Raw genomic sequence first — 21,814 nt, forward strand, 5'->3', positions numbered from 1 at the left:
GAGAGTGACAGCTTTTCTCAATGTCTTATTTTAGCGTCTGAAAGTCTTCATAGTCAGAAAATTGCCCCTCATGCCCAACTCTCCCTTTTTTCTCCATCAAAGTTACTCTTCATCATTGGCAAAGCGCTTCTCGATTTCTTTTTCACCTATGGATTCTAAGCTCTTATTCAGGGTCCACCGGGGTTCACCTAGCCAGTAACAGCTGGGCCTAAGCTGGTGGTGGGTAAGACATCAGAGAAGATAAACATTCCTTCCCCACTACGGTTATCAGAGGTCCAAAGCAATCATCATGCCTGGGTGGAGAATGACAGGTGGCCTTTAACAGAACGGAGCCCAGGGTAGTTGGCATTTGAGTCCAGCTCTGATGGAGATGCCCCCGCTTTGGGCAGGTGCAACACTTGACCGCCACCTTAAATTCATTTCCCAGAGAGAGGCCAGAGCACTGAGATGCTGAGATGACTCGGAGAAATCCTATTTGTTTTTCTTTACCCATAGGAGACTTTGGGAGACATCAGAGCATACTTCAATTTTCCATCTTCCTTAGAGGCATAAATAAAGTGCTGAACTGTTGAACCCAGCCTTGTGCTTTAAAAGCTAGGGCCTCTGCCAGATTCAGGTGGCAGATGTCTAAAAGCTTGAAGCTCTCCTTCCTAAATATCACAGAAATTATTTAATAATAAAAAACTTTTAAAGAAAGTCTTCCATAAACAGAAGTTCAGCTATACCTTTTCTGAGATTGTGAGACTCTGGGCATTGCTTCCTTGTTGGCTTTGAGATTTCTGCAGATTCCGGGCCCCAGACCCTGCCCCCAGAGGCAGGTGGGCCGCCGGCGCCCCCCCTCTCATGAAGCATGGGCTCCAGATCCTAGGAAGGACCTGCCAGCCTGAAGCTCCCCTCCCGAGCAGAGGGCCAGGGTCGGGGTCAGGAGAGGGAGGAGGCTCTCCTTCCCTCCATCCCCTTCTTGCCTGCTTCCTGCTTCTGAAACACACCAGTGTTCGCTCACGGTGTGTCTTCTCTCAGAGCACCAGGTGTTTTCGTCCAAATTGCATGTTTTCTACAAGGCTTATCTCAAACTACACCTCCTCCAGGAAGCCTTCCTCCCTGACCCTTCTCTTTGCTGTGCACCTTTGCAGGACTTTATGCATTGTTCCTGTGCTAGGAAGCAGTTTAAAAGACCAGTGGTTAAACAAGAGGCTCTGGAATCCCAGCTTTGCCCTTAAAGGCTGTGTGAGACTGGGCAGGCTTTTACCATCTCTGCGCCTTAGTTTCCTCCTGGGCAAGGTGGGGATGACTTTACTCAGATAAGAAGCAGATATTTATAGAAAAATCTATCATGTTCAGGTACTGCTTGAGTTCTGGAAACACAAAAGGAAATAAAACCTAACGTACTTGCTGTCATGTGGCTTACCTTCTAGCTGGAGTGAAAGAGTATATGCAGCCAACAGATATGTTATATGTTGGGTTCCATGGGAAAAGGTGAAGGGGAGGAAGGAAGATGGGCAGAGAGGATGGGATGGCACGTTGTATAGAAGGTATTTGGGGACCACCATTCTAATAAAGGACATTTGAGCAGAGGCTTAAAGGAATCATGGGAAGATCTGGGGAAAAGCAGGCCAGGCTTGGGAACAGCAAGTGCGAAGGCCCTGAGGCAGGAATGTGCTTGGCAGGTTTAAGGGGCGTCATGGAGGCTGTTGCTGATGGGGCAGGAAGAAAGTGGCAGATGCGGAGTGGGGGTAGGTTGGACTGGGATTCTCCTCTGTGTCAAGTGGGAGCCACTGGGGACTTTGAGCAAATTAGTGATGGGATCTGACATGTTTTAAAAGGGTTACTCAGGCTACAGGTGGAGAATGGACTGCAGGCAGGTGGACAGAAGGCAGAAGCAGGAAGGTCGGGTGGGGCCTTTGGCAATGATCCAGATGTGAGATTTTGGTGCCATGGCCCAGGGCAGTGGCCATGGAGGTGAAGAGTAGCTGGGCTCTGACTGTATCTCGAGGGTGGAACATGGTCGATGGGCTGTCAGATTGGGTGCAGAGCCTGTGATGAAGAGAGGCATCAGGAGAACCCCAGTGTTTGCTGGAGCATCTGGGAATAGTGGGCCAGCCGTCACCTGTTTTTGGGGCAGGGGCCACCTACCCGGCTCAGGACATAAGATCGAGATGCCTTCTTACTACGCTGATGGGCAGTGCCTGCAGTGGGGTGTGGGGGGGACTTGATAATATGGGTGAATGTAGTAACCACAATGTTGCTCATATGAAACTTTTGTAAGATTGTATATCAATGATACCTTATTAAAAAAATAATGATAATGAAAAAAGAGAAGAATATGGCTAACTATTGAACCACTGTGTTGTATACTTGAAACCAGTATTAGATTGTATATCAACCATACCTCAATAACACACACACACACACTCATGCATACGCGCGCGCACACACACACACACACACACACACACACACACACACACACTCACGCATACGCACACGCACAAGATTGAGATGCCTGTTAGGAATCTGAGTTTCGCAGGCCGCCGTATCGAAGTACCACAGACCAAGGGGCTCACACCCCTGAAATCCCAGTTCTGGAGGCTGGAAGTCCAAGATCAAGGTGTGGGCAGGGTTGCGTTCTCCTGAGGCCTCGCTCCTTGGTTTGCAGCCAGCCAGCCTCTTGCTGCCTTTTCACATGATGTGTACTCTGTGCACCTGTGTCCCCTGTGTCTCTTCTCGTAAGACACCATTCAGATTGGGTTAGGGCCCATCCTGACAGCCTCACTGCAATTTAATCACAGTTTTAAAGGGCCCATCTCCAAATACAGTCACATTGAGCAGGACTCGGGGTTAGGGCTTGAGCATAGGTACTGAGGAGGACACGCGCAGCCTGTAGCAGCCCCTGGGGCACTTGGTGTCGGCAGGCAGGTAAACCAGTACAGACTCCTAGTGGGTGCCTCAGCGCTCCCTCCCCCCTGCCTGAGTTACAGCCGGGGCATGTGTTCAGGGAGCCCCGGAGCCCTGGGCTTCTGATACCACCTCCCACTCCTGGGCAAGTTTTTCCATCACCCCTGCCACCCCAACCCCATCCAGAGCTCGGAGCTTTCTTTTTTCATTCTGAGATTCAAATCCATGAAAGTCAAACCCAGAAGGCTCCTGGCGACCATCATGCACAACCTCCAGATCGCACCAGAGGAGAAGCAGAGGCCCAAAGAGACCAAGCAACGTGGCTGAGGCTGCATGTTAGTGAGTGGTGACTGGGAGCAGATTTCCTGGCCTGGGACTGGCCGCTGTCTAGTTTGTTCTGCTCTTAAGCTCCATACTCCTTTTCTCCATCCCAGCGCGCTGGGGCAGTCACCTCACCCACTGCGCAGTCACTCCAGCGATGAGGCCTTCCGCCGCCTGACTCTGTGATGGACGAGGAAGCTGCACTGTGAGTGCAGTTGTACTTGGTGGACATGGGCCCGTGATCACTTCAACCAGATGCCCCTCTCACGTGGAGCTTGGGGAGCGTCCCCCTCTCCTCTCAACAATGATTATCCTTGTAAGACTAATGGACGAAATCATGTCTAATTACCCTGCTGAAGGCCCAATTATGTGATTAACATTCCTTGGCTATAAGCTAATGATGAGAAGAGCCTCTCATTTGCATAGCATTAAGTTAATTGAGCCGCCAGCCCAGTAGCAGGCTGGGGAGTGATGGCAGGATCCTCCCCTGAAAGGGTACTAAGGACCAGTGGGCCAGTTCACCTGGTAGCGTGATCAGTTCACAGCGATCTGACTACCTAGCAGGAGTGGCGAGTGGCAGTGGGTGGAAAAAACGAGAGATGGGAGCCCTGTCTGCTGATTCGTCCTCCAGGCACCGGGCTGCGTGGCGGCAAGCTCGAGACCACCTTGAAGAACCTGTAAGAAAAACCTTCCTGTAAAATCATGCTCCAGCCCCACTGTGAGGCTCTGCCTTGTGCGTTTGCTCCACTCGGTCAGTCAGTCATTCGCTTGCTTGTCCAAGCACCCTGCTTCCTTGTACTGAGTGCCCCCAGGCATGTGAGGCGGAGGTCCCCGCCCTGGGAAAGTTCTGGGAGAGGTTCCATTTGAATAGAGGCCCCCAGCTTTCCCCAGAGGTTTCAGGTTCGACACCGAGGCAGCTTTGCAGTTGGCAAATGTCAGCAGAGAATTTCAGACTGAAGAATCCTCAGAGATCCTCCGTTCAAGTCACTATATACCCCCCAAAAACGGAGGCTCAGAGAGGTCAAGGGGCTGGAGCTCAAGGTCACATGGCAGGGAATGGCGAGGTGGGGCTGGCGCTCCTGGGCCTGCCCCATACCCCCTGCCTGCAGGACTGTCCTGCCTTTTCACACCTCTGTTAACCCCTGCGGATGGTCTTTTGAGTATTTTACATGATCTCTGGGGAAAAATTGCTGGGGAGCCCCTCCCACGTGCTTCCATGGCCCCTCGTTTCTCCCCTGTAGGAGAGAGCTCACCAGAAGCCTCGTCTGTTCTTCCACATGAGGGCAGAGACTGTATTGTGTTCACTGTTTAGTAAATCGATGGTCCAACCAGCCAGAGAACCTCGAAAGCGATGTGACTGGAACTAAAACCCAGTGCTTTCCAGTGAATTTTAAACCATGGAGTGTTTAGAAGAAAAAATAAAATTGTGTATGTCCTTATGTAACCTGCTTTTCTACTTAAGGTATTGTGGCCATCTTTCTCTATCTTTACATAAAGCTATGTCATTGAGTGTTTGCAGAGTAGTGCATTACACAGACTATTACATACTCGTAGCTCCTGTCCAGCGTCCCCCAGTCCAGGCGTATTATGATGTAGTCTGGTGCCCCTAGCAGCAGACGTTCGTTTCCAGTTCTCCGTGTTACAGTGGCAACAAGCGTGCACCCACCCTCACACACACACACACCTTCATGCATTTGTTTTGCTCGTTTTCTTAGGAAAAATTCATGGAAATGGATCTGCTGATCCAAAGGATATACACAATTTAAAAATCACTTTTAGTTTCTAACTGAAAGGAGTCAGAAATTGAAGGATTACAAATGGATAGCCCGTGAAAAGGAAATCTCCGAAGAAGAACTTAAGATTAATCATTTAAGCCTCTGACTTAGGTTAGAAAAATAATAAACCCAAAACTGGCAGGAAAGAGGCCAGAGGAACAGAAATCAAGGGAATAGAAAATAAAGTGACAGGAGAGCCAAAAGTTGGTTCTCTGGCAAATTGATGAAATGGACACATCTCGAGCAAAAAGAAAGAATGTACAGAGAAACAATATTTGGAGTAAAAATGGAGACATAACCATAAATATAGCAGAGTTTAAAAGGGTAAGGAGAATATTATGAACAACTTTATGATGATAAATCTGGAAACATAGAGAAGATGGATAAATTTGCAGAAAAAAAGTCATCAGTACTGACATAAGAAGAAACAAAATGCAAACAGTCCTGTAACTATTAAATACACGGAATCATAAAAGTAAAACCTTGCTGACTCCCAGACAGTCCTTAGCAGCTCTGTGTGTGAGAGCAAAACACTGCAGCAGGCCAGTGGCCACACAGAAGAGCCTGGGGGAATCGCAGCAGAGCCACACAGTGGTCCCCAGACGTACACTGTCCAGCGGTGGGAGTGAACGAACTCTAGCCACACACATTGTATGGCAGGGGTCTCAAAAAAATAATGTTGAGTGAAAAAGCAAGTTGTAAAAGAACGTATCTAGCATGACAACAAGCATATAAGCAGTGTGTTATTTGGGTATTCATGTACACTTAAAAAAATTCATGATGGCGCTTTTCTTTGGGTCTAGACAGAGGGACAGCATCCTTGCTCTTGTGTTTCCTTGCTCTTGGGGTGTGCTTCCCAGTGAGTGTGTGTGTGTGTGTGTGCATCTCCACCAGGACAGGAATTCTTCCAGAAGGGGGTCTTTGTTCTATTCACTAATACATCTCAAGTTCCTACAGTAATAGTGCCTAGCACATAGTTGTTGCTCGTAAATATCTATGGACTGATGAAGTATGTGTGGTATAGCCTGTTTTTATGTTATCAAAATGTGTCCTAATAGAAAATGGGGGAAATATTAAGCTTCCTTCTCACCTCAGACTTGCACTCACTTCTCCCGAAGCAACCAGTGTTCCTAGTTTGTTGGGTATTCTCCTAGAAAATTCCTCTGCGTCAATAGGAGATGTAAGTATCTGCTTTTGTTTTATGTACGTGGAGACATGCTACGTGCACTGCTCACTCTCTCTTCCTCTGCACAGCGTGTCTGGAGATTGTTCGGTATGGCGCATACAGCTCTGCTCTTTTGAATGGCCACAGAGGACTCCAGCCTGGGACTCTGCAGCTATTAGTTTAACCAAAGGTCCCTGCTGATGAGCATTCAGACCGTTTTCTTCCTTTCCCTCTGCATACAGTGCTGTGACAAATGCCCTGTACACACTGCTCTGTGTATTCACGAGACTGTTCTTATGGATTAAAATCCTAGAAGTGGAATTGCTGAATTGTAGTTGCATTTGATTTTCAGCGGGTGCTGCCAAAGTGCCCGAGAGCCCCTAATTTATGGGTGGAAATAGAGCATTGTGGTGGGACTGAAGGTGGTGTGTGCTTTGGGAACTTCTAGAACTTCCAAAGACCATCCTTTACGTTTGGGATGCCATGCTGCAGGACTCCCAAGCACACCCGGACGGCAGTGGGAGCCGCCTAAGTGGGTGGTTCCATTCAGTTGAATCACCAGACGTGCTCAAGCTATAGAAGTGTGTGACATCATGAGCACCTGCGCTCAGTGCTGAGCAGGGAGCTGCCCTGTGACTGGCGTGCATCCCAAGCACTTGGCCTTCAGGGATGCAAGTCCCTGGGAACTGCCCTTAGCTCAGGCTGCCCACCCTGCAGCCTGGTGGGAGAAGCATGCCGGGATCGCCCATCCTTTTTGAGAATGGATGGACATCTGAGAAATAGAGCTCCATCTGGAAGCAGACCCACTCAGTTCCCTGGGGCTGCTGGCTGGCATTCTCTAGAAGTGGTAGGTTTAGTGTTAAAGATGGAGGTTTGGAGTCAAAGAGACCTGAGTCTGAACCAGTATCAGCTGATGACCATGTAGTGAGCCCGTGGCATGTGCTGGAACAGTGAACAGGACGGACAGGCCAGCTGCTTGTAATGCCAACTGCTTTAGTTAGCTCTGAGGCCCCAAGGGCACATGTAGGGGAAGCAGAGGGAACCGGAGGGCAAAGGCCCAGAGACAGGAGCAGCGCCGCTGCTTTCTGGTCCCGTCGCCTTGAGGGGCCTGCTTCTCACCTTGCGAGGGGGAATCCATAGCGCGTGGAGGGAGGTCGCTCTCAGGCCCAGTGGGGTAGTACGGGGGGAATGTGAATGATGAGCTGCAGTGGGTTCCTGTTTTTGTTCCAGGCTCTGAGCTGCTGTTCCTTCTGTATTTCGCAGGGAGAGCAGATTGACCAGCAGGCCCCTAGGCTCAGCCCCGTGGTTCTGTGGGAGAGTTGGCACTGCTATTCAAAGGAAAGGATGGTCTGTTGTCTTGCCCGTCGGTCTCCTTCAGTGGTGGGCCCTCCTTTTCTGGGGACCATGAGCTGGGGAAGTGCTGGCCCCCGGCATGAGGATGGGGCATGTGGGGGGTTGGGGAAGGCGGTGCTCCCAAATCCTCCAACAGTGCAGTGAGCGGTGGTACTTCTCCCTCTTACTGGGGTAAGCACCAAATCCCCGTGGCTGCTCCTGGATTGAAATGTCAGTCACTTTGGCTGCCCCTGGACAAATGTGTTCAGTTGTCATCCGCTGGGCGCCCACGGCAACTGCTGCAGCATAATAGAGACAAATGTAACACCGACCTGGATTTGATGGATCCAAAATTATGTATTTAGTTCACAGTTGGTACAGAGTGCTCATAAAATCTTGATCATGATAGAGAGGCTAATAAACATTTAAGAACATAAGTATTTGGGGAGGAAATGGCTTTGTGAAACATTTAGTTGTGGAGTAGTTAGAAGAACAGAAAATCAGCCGGCAGAATTCTCTGGATCCCAGTCTGGTGAGTTGTATATGCAGGGTCTGTGATGATCTTGAGTGAGCCACGTTCTGGGCGTGCAGACGTGTGCTTGATGAGCACACGCATGGAGGGCTGCGCTGCCTTCAGTAGCTGTGTCCATCAGCAGATGACCTGTTTGCCCTTCAGGTATCTGAATGGAGAGGGCAGAGGTGCAGCCAACTGGGGAACAGGGCAGACTGGCCAGAGGATCACCTGCCAGATGCCAGTGGTACGGAGCCCTGGGTCAGCCTGCAAGGCGGCCTGCCTGCACCGGGATGTGCAGGGGAGACCCTCTCTGGTGGAGAACTTGAAACCCCTGAGCTGTTGTGGTCCCGAGGCTGGGCGGAGCAGCTGTGTGGACAGGTGTGACCACGAGGGACCCAGACTGCCCAGGTCCAAATCCTGCTTTCCTAGTTACTGACCACGTGACCTTGGGCAGGTCACTTCCCTGCTTTATGGAGCGGGCATGATGACCATGGCATTTGCTCCCAGAGTGTGGTAAGAAACAAATCAGGTGAGATGTGTCCAGGGTCTACAATGCTGGTAAGAGTGAGAGAATCCAGCGCCCTTGCCCAGAAGGATGCCGGGAGTTATGTCAGTAGGTGCCAGCAATCCTGGGGAGAGGGTGGCTCAGGTACCATTTGCATTTTGGGATTGTGGCCTCTGGCAGCTGATCTCGACCCCACGCTTGCCCTCCATGGAGCAGACCGTAGGTTTGTGGTTGTTAGAGAGGTGCGTCAAAAGGACTTTGTCACCAAGAATAATTAAAATGTTGAAGTATGCAAGTGATTTACTTAACAAACGTGTTTACAGGTTTCAGGCGTGCCACCTCGCTCCCTCTCCCTGGCCTGACGTCAGCGCTGCACCGCAGGCTCCCTGTGGGAGAGGGCCCCGTGCTGAACACCTTCACCATCCTTCCTATAGATGCTGCCCAAGGCTAATGGTCTGAACTGCTGGCCTCAAAGCTTCCTCTTTAGCATCTGGGAGCTCCTTTGGGGAGGATAGATCTTCTCCATCCAAGAGAGTGAGCTGCTGCTTTGGTGTGTCCTGTGAGAGGGAGACAAAGGGAAGCAGCCTAAATGGACCAGTAAGAGTCTGGACAACACGAACTTTAGCAGTGTCTGTAAAGGTGGTCACAAGAGAAAAATCAAAGGAGACTGGGCGGTAGGCCTCTTTCCTTGGAAGTCTCTGAGAACTGGAGCCGATCATTGGTCTGAGGCACTTCTGCCTGTAGAAGTGGAGGGCTTCTGGGGTTCCCTTTGCCCTGGGGGTGCCACACTGCAGCTGCTCCACAGCTGGGGGCTTGTGGATCTCAGCAAATAGGAAGGTCATTCAGTCATTCAGCAAACTCTGGTTAAGGCCCTATGATGAGTGTTTAGGGCACGTTGTGCAGGCTGTGAGTGAGACATGGACCTCCCCTCCCAGAGCCTCCCCCGGGAGGTCTCCCTCCAGGAGGGATGGAGGGTGCTTGCTCCACAGCGGTCTTCCGTGGGAGGCCCCTGGGGGCAGGGTAGGGCACTGGACACCGGGTGGACACCCTCCACAATTGGAAGACACCTAGGTAGGCATCCCCTGACACATGGAAAATATGAAAACCTGTTGAAAATATATCAGACAAGTTGTAATCCAGATATCCTGGCACAACAGGGAGTGGGCGCTCCTGTCACCGGTAAGGGGGAAGTGCTGATATAAACGTCAGCAAAGAATGGCTAATCAGGTTGGCAGTAATGTTTTGGCCATCAAGGCCTTTTTCTTTAAGTGGTCGGAGGAAAGTGTAGAATCAAATTGAAAAACGGTGGACCACTACATGAGACAGACGCGGCTGGGGGAAGTGAGAAGAAAAGCTGCTTCTTGCTGAAGTGTCCCTTTGTGGAGACGCCCCAGAAATGAGCAGGCGGGCACAGAGAACACAGCGGCAGGAGTGACGCGGGTTCAAGGTCGGACCCTTCCTTTTGGAAACTTGCGGGGAAAGGGGCGGGGCTTCTGACGCACTCCGCATCCAATCAGGTAGACGTGGGGCCTGACGCGGTGCCCTCACCGGCTTGCTTCCTGGCCTTCGGGACCTCCGTCACTCAGAATCACTGCCGAGTCGGTGAAAACCCCAGGCCGGAGCCGTCTCACCCCAAAGGCCTCCCTCTGTCGCGCCGGCTCCGGCTCACACTGAAGTCAGCGATTTCACCCCGTCGGGGTCCCCTTCTGCGCCTGCAGCCCTGCGCACAGACAATGAAACGCAAAAATTGTGGCCGAGGCACTTCAGACAACGTCAGAGAGCTTCATCTGCCCAGTGCGTCCCGTGCCCTGGCCTGGCGCATTCCACCATCTCCGGGGACAACTGCCGCAGATATTCTGGGTGTCCCTACCCTTGCTCTGCCTCCCTGGGGTTGTGCTGAGTGGACTGGGCTCGCAGGGAGCTGTTAACTGCACATCTGCCTGCAGTGGGCCTCTCAGAGAGGTGGCGTGGAGAGAAGGTGAAGATGAGGGGCTGGTGCCAGCCGCTGGGGCTCCCCTGCCAGCCCAGTCCCTTCTCTGCTGCACAAACTGAGGCCAGTTGTTTCACTTCAGGTGCACCTTTCCAGGATCATGAAATATCACTGATAATAGTACTGAACTCGGAGTCGACAAGGAGGTCTTTGTGCATGCTGCCTGCTTGTCTCCCGTGTTCCCAAACATTGGGGAGCTTCAGGATTCACCTTTGGGGGGATCCACCACAGTGAAGGGCTCTTTCCACCCCAGCGGGGCAGGGAGGGCAGCCATCAGGGCCACCGGAGGAAGCATGACTGCCAGTCCTTCATCAACAAAACCAGTTCTGGAGCCGCCGGTGGGAGCCCACCCGCAGGGCCCTTCCCCGGCAAGGATGTGTGTGCCTGGGGTAGAGTCCCTGATGGCTTCAGTCCCTCCCCTCCATGAGCCCTGACCCACCAGCTAAGCAGAGTGTGACTCTGTGGACACGTCCTGTGAGCATTCCTAACCAGGCCACTGCCCCAAGCCCTCCCCAGATAGAAATCTGGGCCCCACCGTTGGGGCCAGGCAGAGGGTCAGTGCCTGCTACCCACCAAGTGCCAGTCCAGCAGGGCCAGGCCCACCAGTGGGCATCTCAGCAATGGAGGGGTTAAGAAGAAGAGCTTGAGCCCCGTGCGGTGGGGACATGAGCACTCACTGGGGCTGACCTGGCAGGTGACTACCTCTCGGAGCCTCACGCCCATTACTAAGAGACGTGAAGAAGGGTACTTCCTCACGGGAACGCCATGCGATTTTCCGGCCGCGAGCGTTCAGCTTGGAGCCCAGTCGGGCAGCTGCCGGTCCTAGTGATAATAATGGCAGGCCTCAGGCATGGATTTGCAAAGACTGCTCTTTGCTGTCACTCTCCCAGATCCTGGGGCTACAGAAGTGAACAGAACATTCCCAGGGGAGGAGGACAGCAACCACACTAGCCAAGGACAAATATCCAGAAGACAAAGTGCTCCATTAAGATGGGATGTAAAAGATCACGGTGTGAGCTAAGGCTTGAGTGAAAGAAGGAGGCAGCGGTGGGAAGATGAGAATGAGGGGTAGTTAGTGCCCGGGCTTGGGCAGCATGAAGCCAGGCATGCAGGCAGCTGGTCTGCAGATCTGGGGGTGACAGGGAGACTGTAAAGGCCAAAGATGAGCTTGAAGGGCCAGGCCAGACGCAGCCCCTTCACAAGCAAGGGCACAGCCATTGGAAGCCCTTTGGGGAGCCGGTCAGAGACCCCGGGCTGGGGGTGGGGTTCATTGTCTATGTGTGTCCCAAACATTTCATTACACTGGGAATCCATCTATTGTGAAACAGTTAGGAAATCTAGCTAATAAAGATGTTTCCAGTATCCAGAGATAATGTTAACAGTTAGGTATACGCATATTCCAACATTTTTCAAGTACTCTACAGAAACTGGGGCTTGCCCGCACACATACCGCATCCCTTTCTTCCACTGAGTGCATTACAGATCCAGGTTCACTAACGCCGTCCCCGGCCCTGTGTTAGTGGCTGCACAGTGCTCCTTTGAGAGCGTTTGTGCTCATCAGCCCCAACACACAGTTGCAGGATTATTGCAGGGAGATGCCTGGGGTGGATTCCCCCAGAGCCGGAAGGCTCCTGGACTACAGTAATAGAGTTACTTCACAGGCAGCTATTGAGACCCAGAGGTTTTAAATTGCGGACCTGTGTCCCAGCCAAGGATGTGGAAACACTTTATCTGGAAACTCAGGTTTCACATCATAGGTTGGTTCACTTAAGAAGTTTAACCCAGGAGCATATTCAGATAAAGAGTTTAACCCTGGGTTTCTAGGTAGTAAGCAATCCGGGGAGTCTTTCCTTGGCATCTCCAAGCCCCAGGGCTGGTCTTTGGGTGAGGCCTCCCAGGGCAGGTGTCCATTATCTTCCAAAGCAAAGTTCCTCCAATTGCAATCAGTCAAGTCCAGGATGCAATTTGTACCTAACTGCCATTAGCAATGCATCTCTGGGTGCAACCCGAAGTTAGGCGCAGCTTCGGAGGGGCTAGTGTCTAAGGGAACCTCTCGAAAGGGGTTGAGCAGTGTCATGATGGGATTTGCTGGGTGGAGTCTATCTGACTTGGGAGAGTTTGAACCTATGTCTTTGCTAGTCTGCAAATAAGAGCTTCCTATCATATTTAGAAATTTGAGAAGAAAGAGAGATTGGCCTTCTTGGAATGTAGCTCAGAGTGGATTTCCTTGACTTGGAATATTCTGGGAAGTCCTTTGAATTATGCTGGAAGATCACAGAGGTGTACCCAACAGGGCCTGTGTGGCGTCATGCGGAGAGAAAAGATGCGCGGAGGACGTGACTGCGGAGGCTGGTAAGGCTGTGCGGAAGCAGAGCAGAGGCCGGCTAAGGGGGGGTGCAGGCCTGCCCGTAAGGCCTCTCAGGCAGGGCCTGGGCCGCCCCCGCAAACCTGCCCATGTCGGAAACTCAATAAAAGTGTGCTGAGCATCAGTACTGTGAGAAAGGAACGCGAAGGAAGTAGGTCTTGGGGAAAGTAAAAAGACTGCAAATGCCTGTGCGGATCCCGCCTACCCGCCTGTCGCCTCGGGCAGCCTCGAGTGTCCCTTACGGCTGTTCCCAAGTGGCTTGAGGCTAGTGGTTGTCGCTGCTCATTGTTCCACTGTCCTCAGCTCCAACCAGCCCTTCAGAGATTCCCCCTCCATTCAGAGGACAAGGTCCTTGAGGATGACATACTTCAGTCGGCACCCATCCTTCGAGCACCTACCGTGTGCTGGGCGCTATCCTGGGAGCTGATGGTAGGACAGAGAACAACACAGGCACTTGCAAACGCTACTGAACCTCATACTTTAAAATGGCTTATTTTATGTTATGCAAATTTCTCCTCAATTAAAAAATTAAAAATAAATGACAAACAAGCCTGCCTCCAGAAAAAGAGTCAATCTGATTATACAGATGGAGCACTTAGAAGAGCCTGTGCATTTGGTGAACCGTCAAAGGCCCAGGGGCCGCCCCCCGGGTGCTGGCGTGCAGCGGTGTGGGGCCCACATTCACGGGGCACTCTCTGGCTGGTGACAACGAGCGCCTCATCCGTCAGATGGGGGTGATGCCAACACCTTCGTCCCAGGGCTGCTGGGAGGACTAGCACCCCAGAGGCGGTGTCTGCACACCCTCGGTGTGATACCAGGCCTGGGCTCGCCAAGGGGCCGAGCTCCCACCACGAGGGGCCCTGCACCAGAGCCTCCAGGAAGGTGGTGCAGCCCAGGGGCCGTGGCTCCGATGGGGGGGGGGTCCCGCTGCCCTGAACTCAGGGAGTCTGGCATCGCCAAGGACGTGGCCCACCCTGAGAAGCTCACCGGCTGCTTTGAGCCCCAGTTCCCATCCTATCAGATGGGACATACTAGTTGCACCTGCCTCATACAGGGAGAAGATTCCATGAGGTACGGTTATGTACGTAACATGCCTAGCTCATAGAAAACACTGTAAATATTAGAGGACTAACGGCAGCCATTTCATCTTTCACCGGAATGTGATCCGTGCAAGATACTGGAGTGTAAGTCATCTGCCTTGCCCAAACCATACTTACTGAATAACTTGGGCATCTCATTTCTTTGCTGGTTGCAGACTGGTCTTCCATACTACGAATTTTTAATCTTTTAATGGCAGGGGCAACCCCACGTGCCAAGGACAGGTGCTGTTCATCCATGTGTATAAATATATGTGGTGAGCTCTGTGAGGGCGGGACATGACCGGCTCCTTCATCACTAGACCCCTGGCACCCGGACAGTTGGTGACCAGCACGGAGCCAGGCACAGGGTGAATACCTGTTGAATGAATTAGTGGACGTAAGTTGATATTCCTGAATGAGAGGCAGTGGCTTGCACCCACTTTTCCCTCTTGCACCTGGGTACCTGGGTGCCTGGGAGGCTGCTGCTCAGGGGAGAGGCCCCGTCTACACCTAGGATCAGCTCTCCGTTTGGTTCTTACCTGGTTTGTCCTCTGCTCTGCCCACTTTGTGAAGTGGAATGCGGACTCCATGATGTCGGGGGTGGGAGTGCAGGGGGTGGACCAGGCTGGCGCTTGGGTGCGGGAACTGTAATTCTGCACATTGTGTGATCTGCGTGAAAGTCTGGGCCAATCATGGGTCAGCACCAGCATGCTGGTCCTTTAGCTTCAAATGGACACTTTTCCTTTTTTAAAATAACCTTTTCTTCTGATTTTCTGATTAGCATTTTCCTTCCTTGTTAAAGAAAAAAAGCATACATGTATAAAGTAAAAAGCCCCTTTGACTTCCCCTGATCTCTCCCCTAAAAATACTCATGATGGTCAGTTTGGTGTGTGTCCTTCCAGATTTACTTCTCTCGTTAAACATAAACAGGCTCGTTTGCTACGTGTTGTTATATTACTTCTTTTTAAACTTAAGGTTCTGTCTTAGACTTCTCTTCAATGTCAGTCCCCTAGGTCCACCTCATTTTTTGTAAAAGCTGCAGAATTGTGGGTATGCCACAATTTGTTAAGCCTTCCTCTGTTTGTGGACATTTCCACTGTGTCCAGTTCTTTGCTGCTATAAGTAATTCAGCAGTGGGAATACTTGCCCATAAAGCTTTGCACTTATACAAGTGTTCACTTACAGATGCTTGGTTCCCCTGGGCCTCAGTTTCTCCATTTGTGCATTGAGAATAATAAAGTTTACCTCAAAAGATATTATAAGGTCATGTCTGCAAAATATTTAGGACAGTTGGTTACACATAGTTACACTTGATACATGATACTTTGGTTTTATTTTAAAGCAGAATGCATTAAATCTAGCTTGGCTACCCCACTGCTGTTTCATCTAAGCTTAGGCCCAAAGTTGGTATTTTAGGCTGCGTTAACTTACCTTCTGTTAATCTGCAACTGGCCCTTCCTCCATCCTTGAAGTGGCACCATTTGGGTGCTGTTGTCACCCGTGGTCCCTGGGGTCCTGCAACCTTGCCATTCTGGATCTGGTCCCAGAGACACCCTGCATAGCAGCAAGTTCTGACTCCACAGGCCTTCCTGGAGACTTCTCTGGTCGCTCACAGCTTTCAGGATGCTATGCGGGGTGGACCACAGTGTGCGTTTGTAGGAGAGAAGAGTGCAAGTTTACCTCTGTGTTATCACGTGATGACAGTGGCTAAAACAATCTGGGCAATGCTTACATGGCAGGCCAGATACTAAACACTTGGATCAGCTCTTTCCATCTTCACCACCTACCCCTGTCCCGTTGTCCTCTTAGAAGCAGAGAACCTGAGGCTTACCCAGGGTTCCCACAGCTCCTGTGTGTGGAGAACAGGTGTGGGCATTGATCAGAGAAAAATTTCTAGGGCATCCACAGGGGGATTGAAGATGTTAACCACAGGGGTTTTCCTGTGTGTGTGTGTGTGTGTGTGTGTGTGTGTGTGTGTGTGTGTGTGTGTGTGCGCGCGCGCGCCAGGGAAGAAAGTAGCATTTCAGAAGACTGGCCAGTGGGCTGGGCTGCTGAGAACAGCAGCCCATTGATGCTGGGCTCCAGCCATCTGGGAGGGGTCGGGGGACGCTTGCCCCCGTGCGCACAGAGTGACTTGGGATTGTTGGTGTAAAGGTAGCATCCCTTCTGACTAGGCGCTCCAATTGCTCCAGCTGTGGTGTTGGCCACACACCGCCTGGTCCTCTGGCTCACAGAACCGTGGAAGCATGCTCTCTTCCTGAGCACCAGGATGACCTTACTCCTTCTGTGGGAAGTTCATTTGCTCTTCTCTGCAGTTTCCTGCCACGCACACACCAATGTGCTGACGACAGAGCCTCCAGTTTGGGTCCAAGTTTGCCACTAACTATGTTTAATGAAGCTCCGAGTAGCCACCTTGTGCAATGAGCTAAGTGGGCCAAGAGGAAATCCTTAGCTGGAGAAGCACCCAGGCGACTGCCCTGGGGGAACCTGGTCCTTCTGGGTGACCTGAGGGGTCCCTGCACCCTGGATGCAGGCATGGTGGGGACAGTACAGGGGGTTGGGACTTCCCCTCCCACCTCCACCACAAAAAGGGCGTCTGGGCCCTGGTGTTGCCACTGTCATGAGGCTGGCTTGCGGAATTGTTAGTAAAACAAAAGCTGATTGTATGCTGAGCCCTTTTAATCACCTAATGGTGGGGCCTTCCGATGACCAAGCTCAGATTTCCAGCTGTGGCAGCCAGGCCACTGTAACTACAGCCAAGTTTGGCCCCACTACTCCGAGTTACAGCCACGACACCGGCGCACACAATTGAAGTATTTGAGAACAATGAAATATGCATGGCTATCAGTGACAGCCCCATAAAGTGCAGCGATTAGCCGTGTAATCCGAGAGAGGGAGCCGGCCTCGGCAGCCCGTGGCTCCCCATTAGTTAAATGCATTTTGTACGTCCTCATCCCATCAAATCAACTAACACTTCCTTTAATTGGTTCATGAATTATACAGCCATCCCACATTATAATTTAATCGCCTGTAAACATTCATAGGGCCCCACTGTAAAGCGTATCGCATTCATTAATTCGTTAATTTCAGCAGATGGAAGGGGAGATGGGATGAACGGTGGCAGAACAGAGTGCCTTGGGCAATAGAAGGAGGAAAAAAAGGTGGGGGGCCGTTTAGGTTTTTTAAGGGCTGTCAGAAACTCAATCTGTGAGCTGTCAGCAGCCCAGACCCGTCCCCCACCCGCCGCACTCCACCGGCTGCGGGAAGTGACTGGCGGATTCATACGGAGGCTTGTCAACCGTCTTTAAACATCAAGCCAGCGGGTAAACCGAGCCCAGTGTAAATTAATTCTTGTCTTACGGCCCCCGTTTCTCTGTCCCCATGAATATTTCATGGTGGGCAGCATAAATATTAATTCTAATAGCTCTGCACAGTGGTTATTATTTCTGTTTTATGACAAATATTCATAAAATATTCAGGACCCTTTTTTAGAACATTTACACACTTGATTGTGAGTTTTCCCAGCTTCCCGGGGACACTGTAAACATATTGGGGTTCTCTTGATGGACTTTTTCCTCCTAATTAATACCACTGGTTATTAATATTTAATCAGATTTAGGTTTTTTGAGAAGTAAAACCTATTAGGTTGGAGGCCTGAAGGGCGTATTTTTTCCCCTCAGTCTGTAAAATGGGAGATTTCTCCTCCTGGGAGTCTATTTCTCTTTGACACCTGGGCGATCTGACTAAGGATAACCCCCTTGCCTTTTTATCTTGAAAACAATATCTATCTTTCTCATGTGTGTCTGTTCTTCTCATACTTTTTAACCGAGAGCTGTGGCGGCAACCCAACTTACTGTAATGAAATTCTTCGCAAGATGCCACTGCAATATTTATGCAAGGATTTAGCATAATTTTGGAGTAATTAAAGTGTGGGTTTAACAAACACGGTGGCGGATTCCTCAGGCAGGGCAGCTGTGATTGGGGATGAAGGATCTATTGGAATCCACGTTATTTATCCTGAGCCCTGGCAGACAGCTGTGCACAGCATCCCTGACAAGGCCACCTGAGAAGCGGGGTCCCAGGCCAGGAGCCAGGTGTCTCTTAGGTGATGGAGGACACAGGCGAGGCAGTGACTTTGGCCTGAAGGGGTTTGTGGTGGGGTCCAGCAAGCCTGGAGGATGGGGGTGCATAGCAGTGTCGACCTCCCCACTAGCTTTCCTCCTAAATCACTTCAGGGTTTGCTTCCCATTCCCAGTTCCTACCCGAGGTGTCAGGAGTGCTCTAACCATCTCAGGTGAGGAAGCAAAATCATTTTACATAGAGGAAGCCAGCAGAGCAGCCAGAGAGCGGCCTAGGGTCAGCAGGGCCTGGAGCCCTGCGTGGGGGCGCCACTTGGCATCTTGGGACCTGAGATTGTTCGCCCTTGAAATGGGCAGGGTCACAGGACTTGGGTGCGCACGGTGTACGGGGCTTTGCAAGCACCCGGCATGTAGCAGGTACATAAAGGCTTGCAGTGATGGGGATAAGGGTGGTGGTGGACGTGGGGCAAAGGATTTCAGTCGAAGCTGAGAAAGATGTGTTTAGATAGAGATGCACGGAGGAAAATGCCAGCTGTGGAAAGGTTTTAAGCAGAAGCTTCTCTGCAGCACCTTAAAAAATACAGTGGAAACTCCAGAGTGGAGATTCTGACAGTGGGTGGAGAAGGTGCATGGCAGAGGGGCCCTGGGACATGCTTATGTAACTCCTCAGCAGGGGCAGATTTTAACGCAGTGTGTTCTCTGTGGGGACTGGGACTGAGAAAGGAAACCTGGAAATTGGTTTGCTCACCCCTGTCTCTGCTCCCCGTTCCCAGGGACCTGTGACAAGGAGATAAACTTGTTTACCGGGTTGCCTAAGGAGCCACATCTCGCACATCTTGCTCTCCGGTCTTTTAAGCAGATTCCTAGGGGTCTGCCTGATGGCGGTAAGGGCTGGGAACAAGGGCACTTGAAGAGGACTCCTTGGCATCCACCCCATTTCTGTCTGCATCCCTTTCAGCTATCTCTTTAAGGTGGAGACACAGGCCCAGACATCAGCTGGCTCTGGACCGGGGATTCTGTGCAGGCCCCTCCCAGAGAGCTGCAGCTAGGCCCTGCGTGGGGCTGTGTTTTGTACCAAGCAGTGGGCCACCAAGTCTCCTTCCGTCCTCCCTCCCTCCCTCCTTTCCTCCCTCCAACTGGCAGTGGAGGGCCATGGTCAACCGCACAGGGGAGCAGCCGCCTGGGTTCGAATCCTTGCTCCACCACTGTATCAGTCAGGGCTCTCCAGAGAGACAGAACCAACCGGAGGTGTGTTGTATACACTGTATAGAAAAAGATATATTGTAAAGAATTGGCTCATGCCCGTATGGAGACTGCCAAGTCCTGAGATCAGCAAGCTGGAGAGCTGATGGTATAGTTCTAGTCCAAAGGCCAGGAGGCTTGAGACTCAAGAAAGATCCAGAAGGCAGGAAGTCAAAGTGTTTGGTCTGAAGGAGTCTTAAGTGGAGTCCAGCAAGCCTGGAGGATGGGGTGTATAAGCAGTGTCAATCCTACCCGTACCCTGCTAGATCTGAAGGCAGGAGAAAGCCATTATCCCAGCTTGGAGGCCATCAGACAAGAGGAATCTCTCTTATGCAGGGGAGCTCGGTGTTTTTCTTTATTCAGACCTTCAACTGATTGGATGCAGCCCACCCATGTTGGGGAGGGCACGTCTGCTTCATTCAGTCCACCAATTTAAGTGTCAGTCTCACCCAGAGACACTCTACTAGTACACCCAGAGTAACGTTTGACCAAATATCTGGGTGCCCTGTGGCCCATTCAACTTGACCCAAAATTAACCATCACAGACCCTTTCTAGTGGGTGAGCTTTGGCAGGTTGCTACCTTCTCTTAGTGATCTCACTGTCACAGTGGAGAGGATAATATGCCTCCCATGAGGCTGTGATGAGGAGTCACCACCTTGGGTAGGTCAAGTCTTAGAAGAGTGAGTGCCTGGCACATAGGCCTGCATGGATATTCTTTTATGATTGTGCCACAAGCACTTTGTATACATTATCACATTTAATCCCTGAAATAGCATTGTGAGTTTTTTTTTTTTAATCCTCATAAACACAGACTTTGAGGGTCCCACGGCTGGATCCACAGTGAGCCAGAAGGTGAGGTGGAATTTGTGCCCAGGTCTTCCTGATCTCAGAGCCCATGTCTTAGCCACTCCCCTGTCTACCGCCTGAGGAATGTGCTGCATCCCTGCCCTCAGGAGCTGACGTCTGTCTGGTGGGGCCACATGCAAAATGGAAGTTGCATTTCACTTAAATGGGGCTGAATCCTTTAAGGCCCAGTACCCTTTAGGGGACGTCACAGGCTGGGTTGTCTGGATGCTGAGACAGAGTCAAGGGCATACGAAGTTTCATGAAGAGGCAATGGGTGGACCTTAGAAAGGGCTGACGCGGATGGGGCCGGGGAGCCGTGGGGTGAGCAGGCAGGCCGACACAGGCCCCCAGCCCGGCAGGGCGCTCTGGAGCAGGGGTTGCCCACTGAGGGAGGCTGTGTGGGGCAGAAACAAGCAGACCCTGGTCCCGTGCATGCTCAGCCCCTGGCTACAGGCTGCCCACAGAACAGTGTCAACTTGATCAAAAGCTTCGGTTAAAATGTCCATCAACTGGTAAATGGATGATCGCATGGTCTGTTCATACCAATGTAACAGCATTTGGCCATCAGAGGAGATTAAGCTGTGATGTGGGCTACAGTGTGGGTGTACCCTGGAAATGCCAGGCCAAGAGGAAGATGACTGGCAGGTGGGCCCACATGGGCGATCTATGTTATTGTTATGTGGTAAGGGCTTGATCTGGATTCATGTTCAATCCTTAAATTTATTTTATGAGGTATTCCTTTCTTTTCTTTTTTTCTTCAAAATGGAGATGTGGAGGGCCACATATCGTAGGATTCCATTTACATGAAACATGCAGGATAAGCGAACCCAGAGGCAGAAAGGGCCTTTGTGGCTGTGAGGCCTGGGGGCTGGGGCCCCGGGAGGGACTGCCCCCGGGCACAGGGATTCCTCTGGGGCTGATGGAAATGTCCTGGACGTAGGTGGCATCAATGGCCACACAACCCTGTAAATACCTGGAAATCATTGCCTTGTATACTTTTAAGAGGTGAATTACATCTCAGCAAGTCTGTTAAAAACAGCAACAACAGAGGGTTCAAGTCCCTCCTGACGGCAGGAGGCTGTGAGCCTACCACGCTCCTTACGAATTCCTTCCCAAAGGGGGAACCGACGGAGCATCTGCCCTTGAGCCACACCCCCAGGGCCCCGACGAAGGGTTCACCAGCCCAGGTTCTTCCGGGATTGTTGCTGGCCAGTGCGCGGAAGCTGGTGTCCATGCCAGCCTCCATCAGTGTCGGTCAGTGTCGGTCAGTGTTTCCACTGTCAGAAGGGACCCTGCGCCAGCAGGCTGGTGTAGCTGCGAGTGCACTGGGATGCAGCAGGTGCAGTGAGGCTGGGGACGGGGCAGGTGCAGTGAGGCTGGGGACGGGGCAGGTGCAGTGAGGCTGGGGACGGGGCAGGTGTAGTGAGGCTAACGGGGAGGGTGCAGTGAGGCTGGGGACGGGGCGGGTGCAGTGAGGCTGGGGACGGGGCGGGTGCAGTGAGGCTGGGGACGGGGCAGGTGTACTGTGGCTTACGGCTGGTGCCCAAGAAAGACGGGTTTCCAGGAACACGCAGGAACTCCGTGTAGCGAGCACACAGGACTCCAGCTGGGTGGCGAGCCAGGGCCCCTCAAACACACTCACAGCTCAAAGACGACGGGAGGGAGAGAGTGAGGCGCGTGGGTGGGTCCGGCAGCAGAGTGGCTG

The 21,814-nt window shown here is 51.7% G+C and overlaps 1 protein-coding gene across 3 annotated transcripts in view; it reads left to right on the forward strand.

Moving 5' to 3' along the window:
• AK8 (adenylate kinase 8) overlaps positions 1 to 21,814 on the forward strand; it is a 116,147-nt gene that overhangs the window by 83,168 nt on the left and 11,165 nt on the right. The window contains exon 12 of one of the 3 annotated variants that reach the window (XM_073222298.1): positions 6,246 to 6,383. The exons of the other annotated variants lie outside the window; for them this stretch is intronic. Within the exon in view, the coding sequence (XP_073078399.1) occupies positions 6,246 to 6,357 (112 nt within the window). The 3' untranslated portion in view covers positions 6,358 to 6,383. Of the gene's footprint in view, positions 1 to 6,245; positions 6,384 to 21,814 lie in introns of those variants that run through there. 3 annotated transcript variants of the gene reach the window in all.

The sequence above is a fragment of the Manis javanica genome, chromosome 2 (assembly GCF_040802235.1).
Source record: "Manis javanica isolate MJ-LG chromosome 2, MJ_LKY, whole genome shotgun sequence".
NCBI lineage: Eukaryota > Metazoa > Chordata > Mammalia > Pholidota > Manidae > Manis > Manis javanica.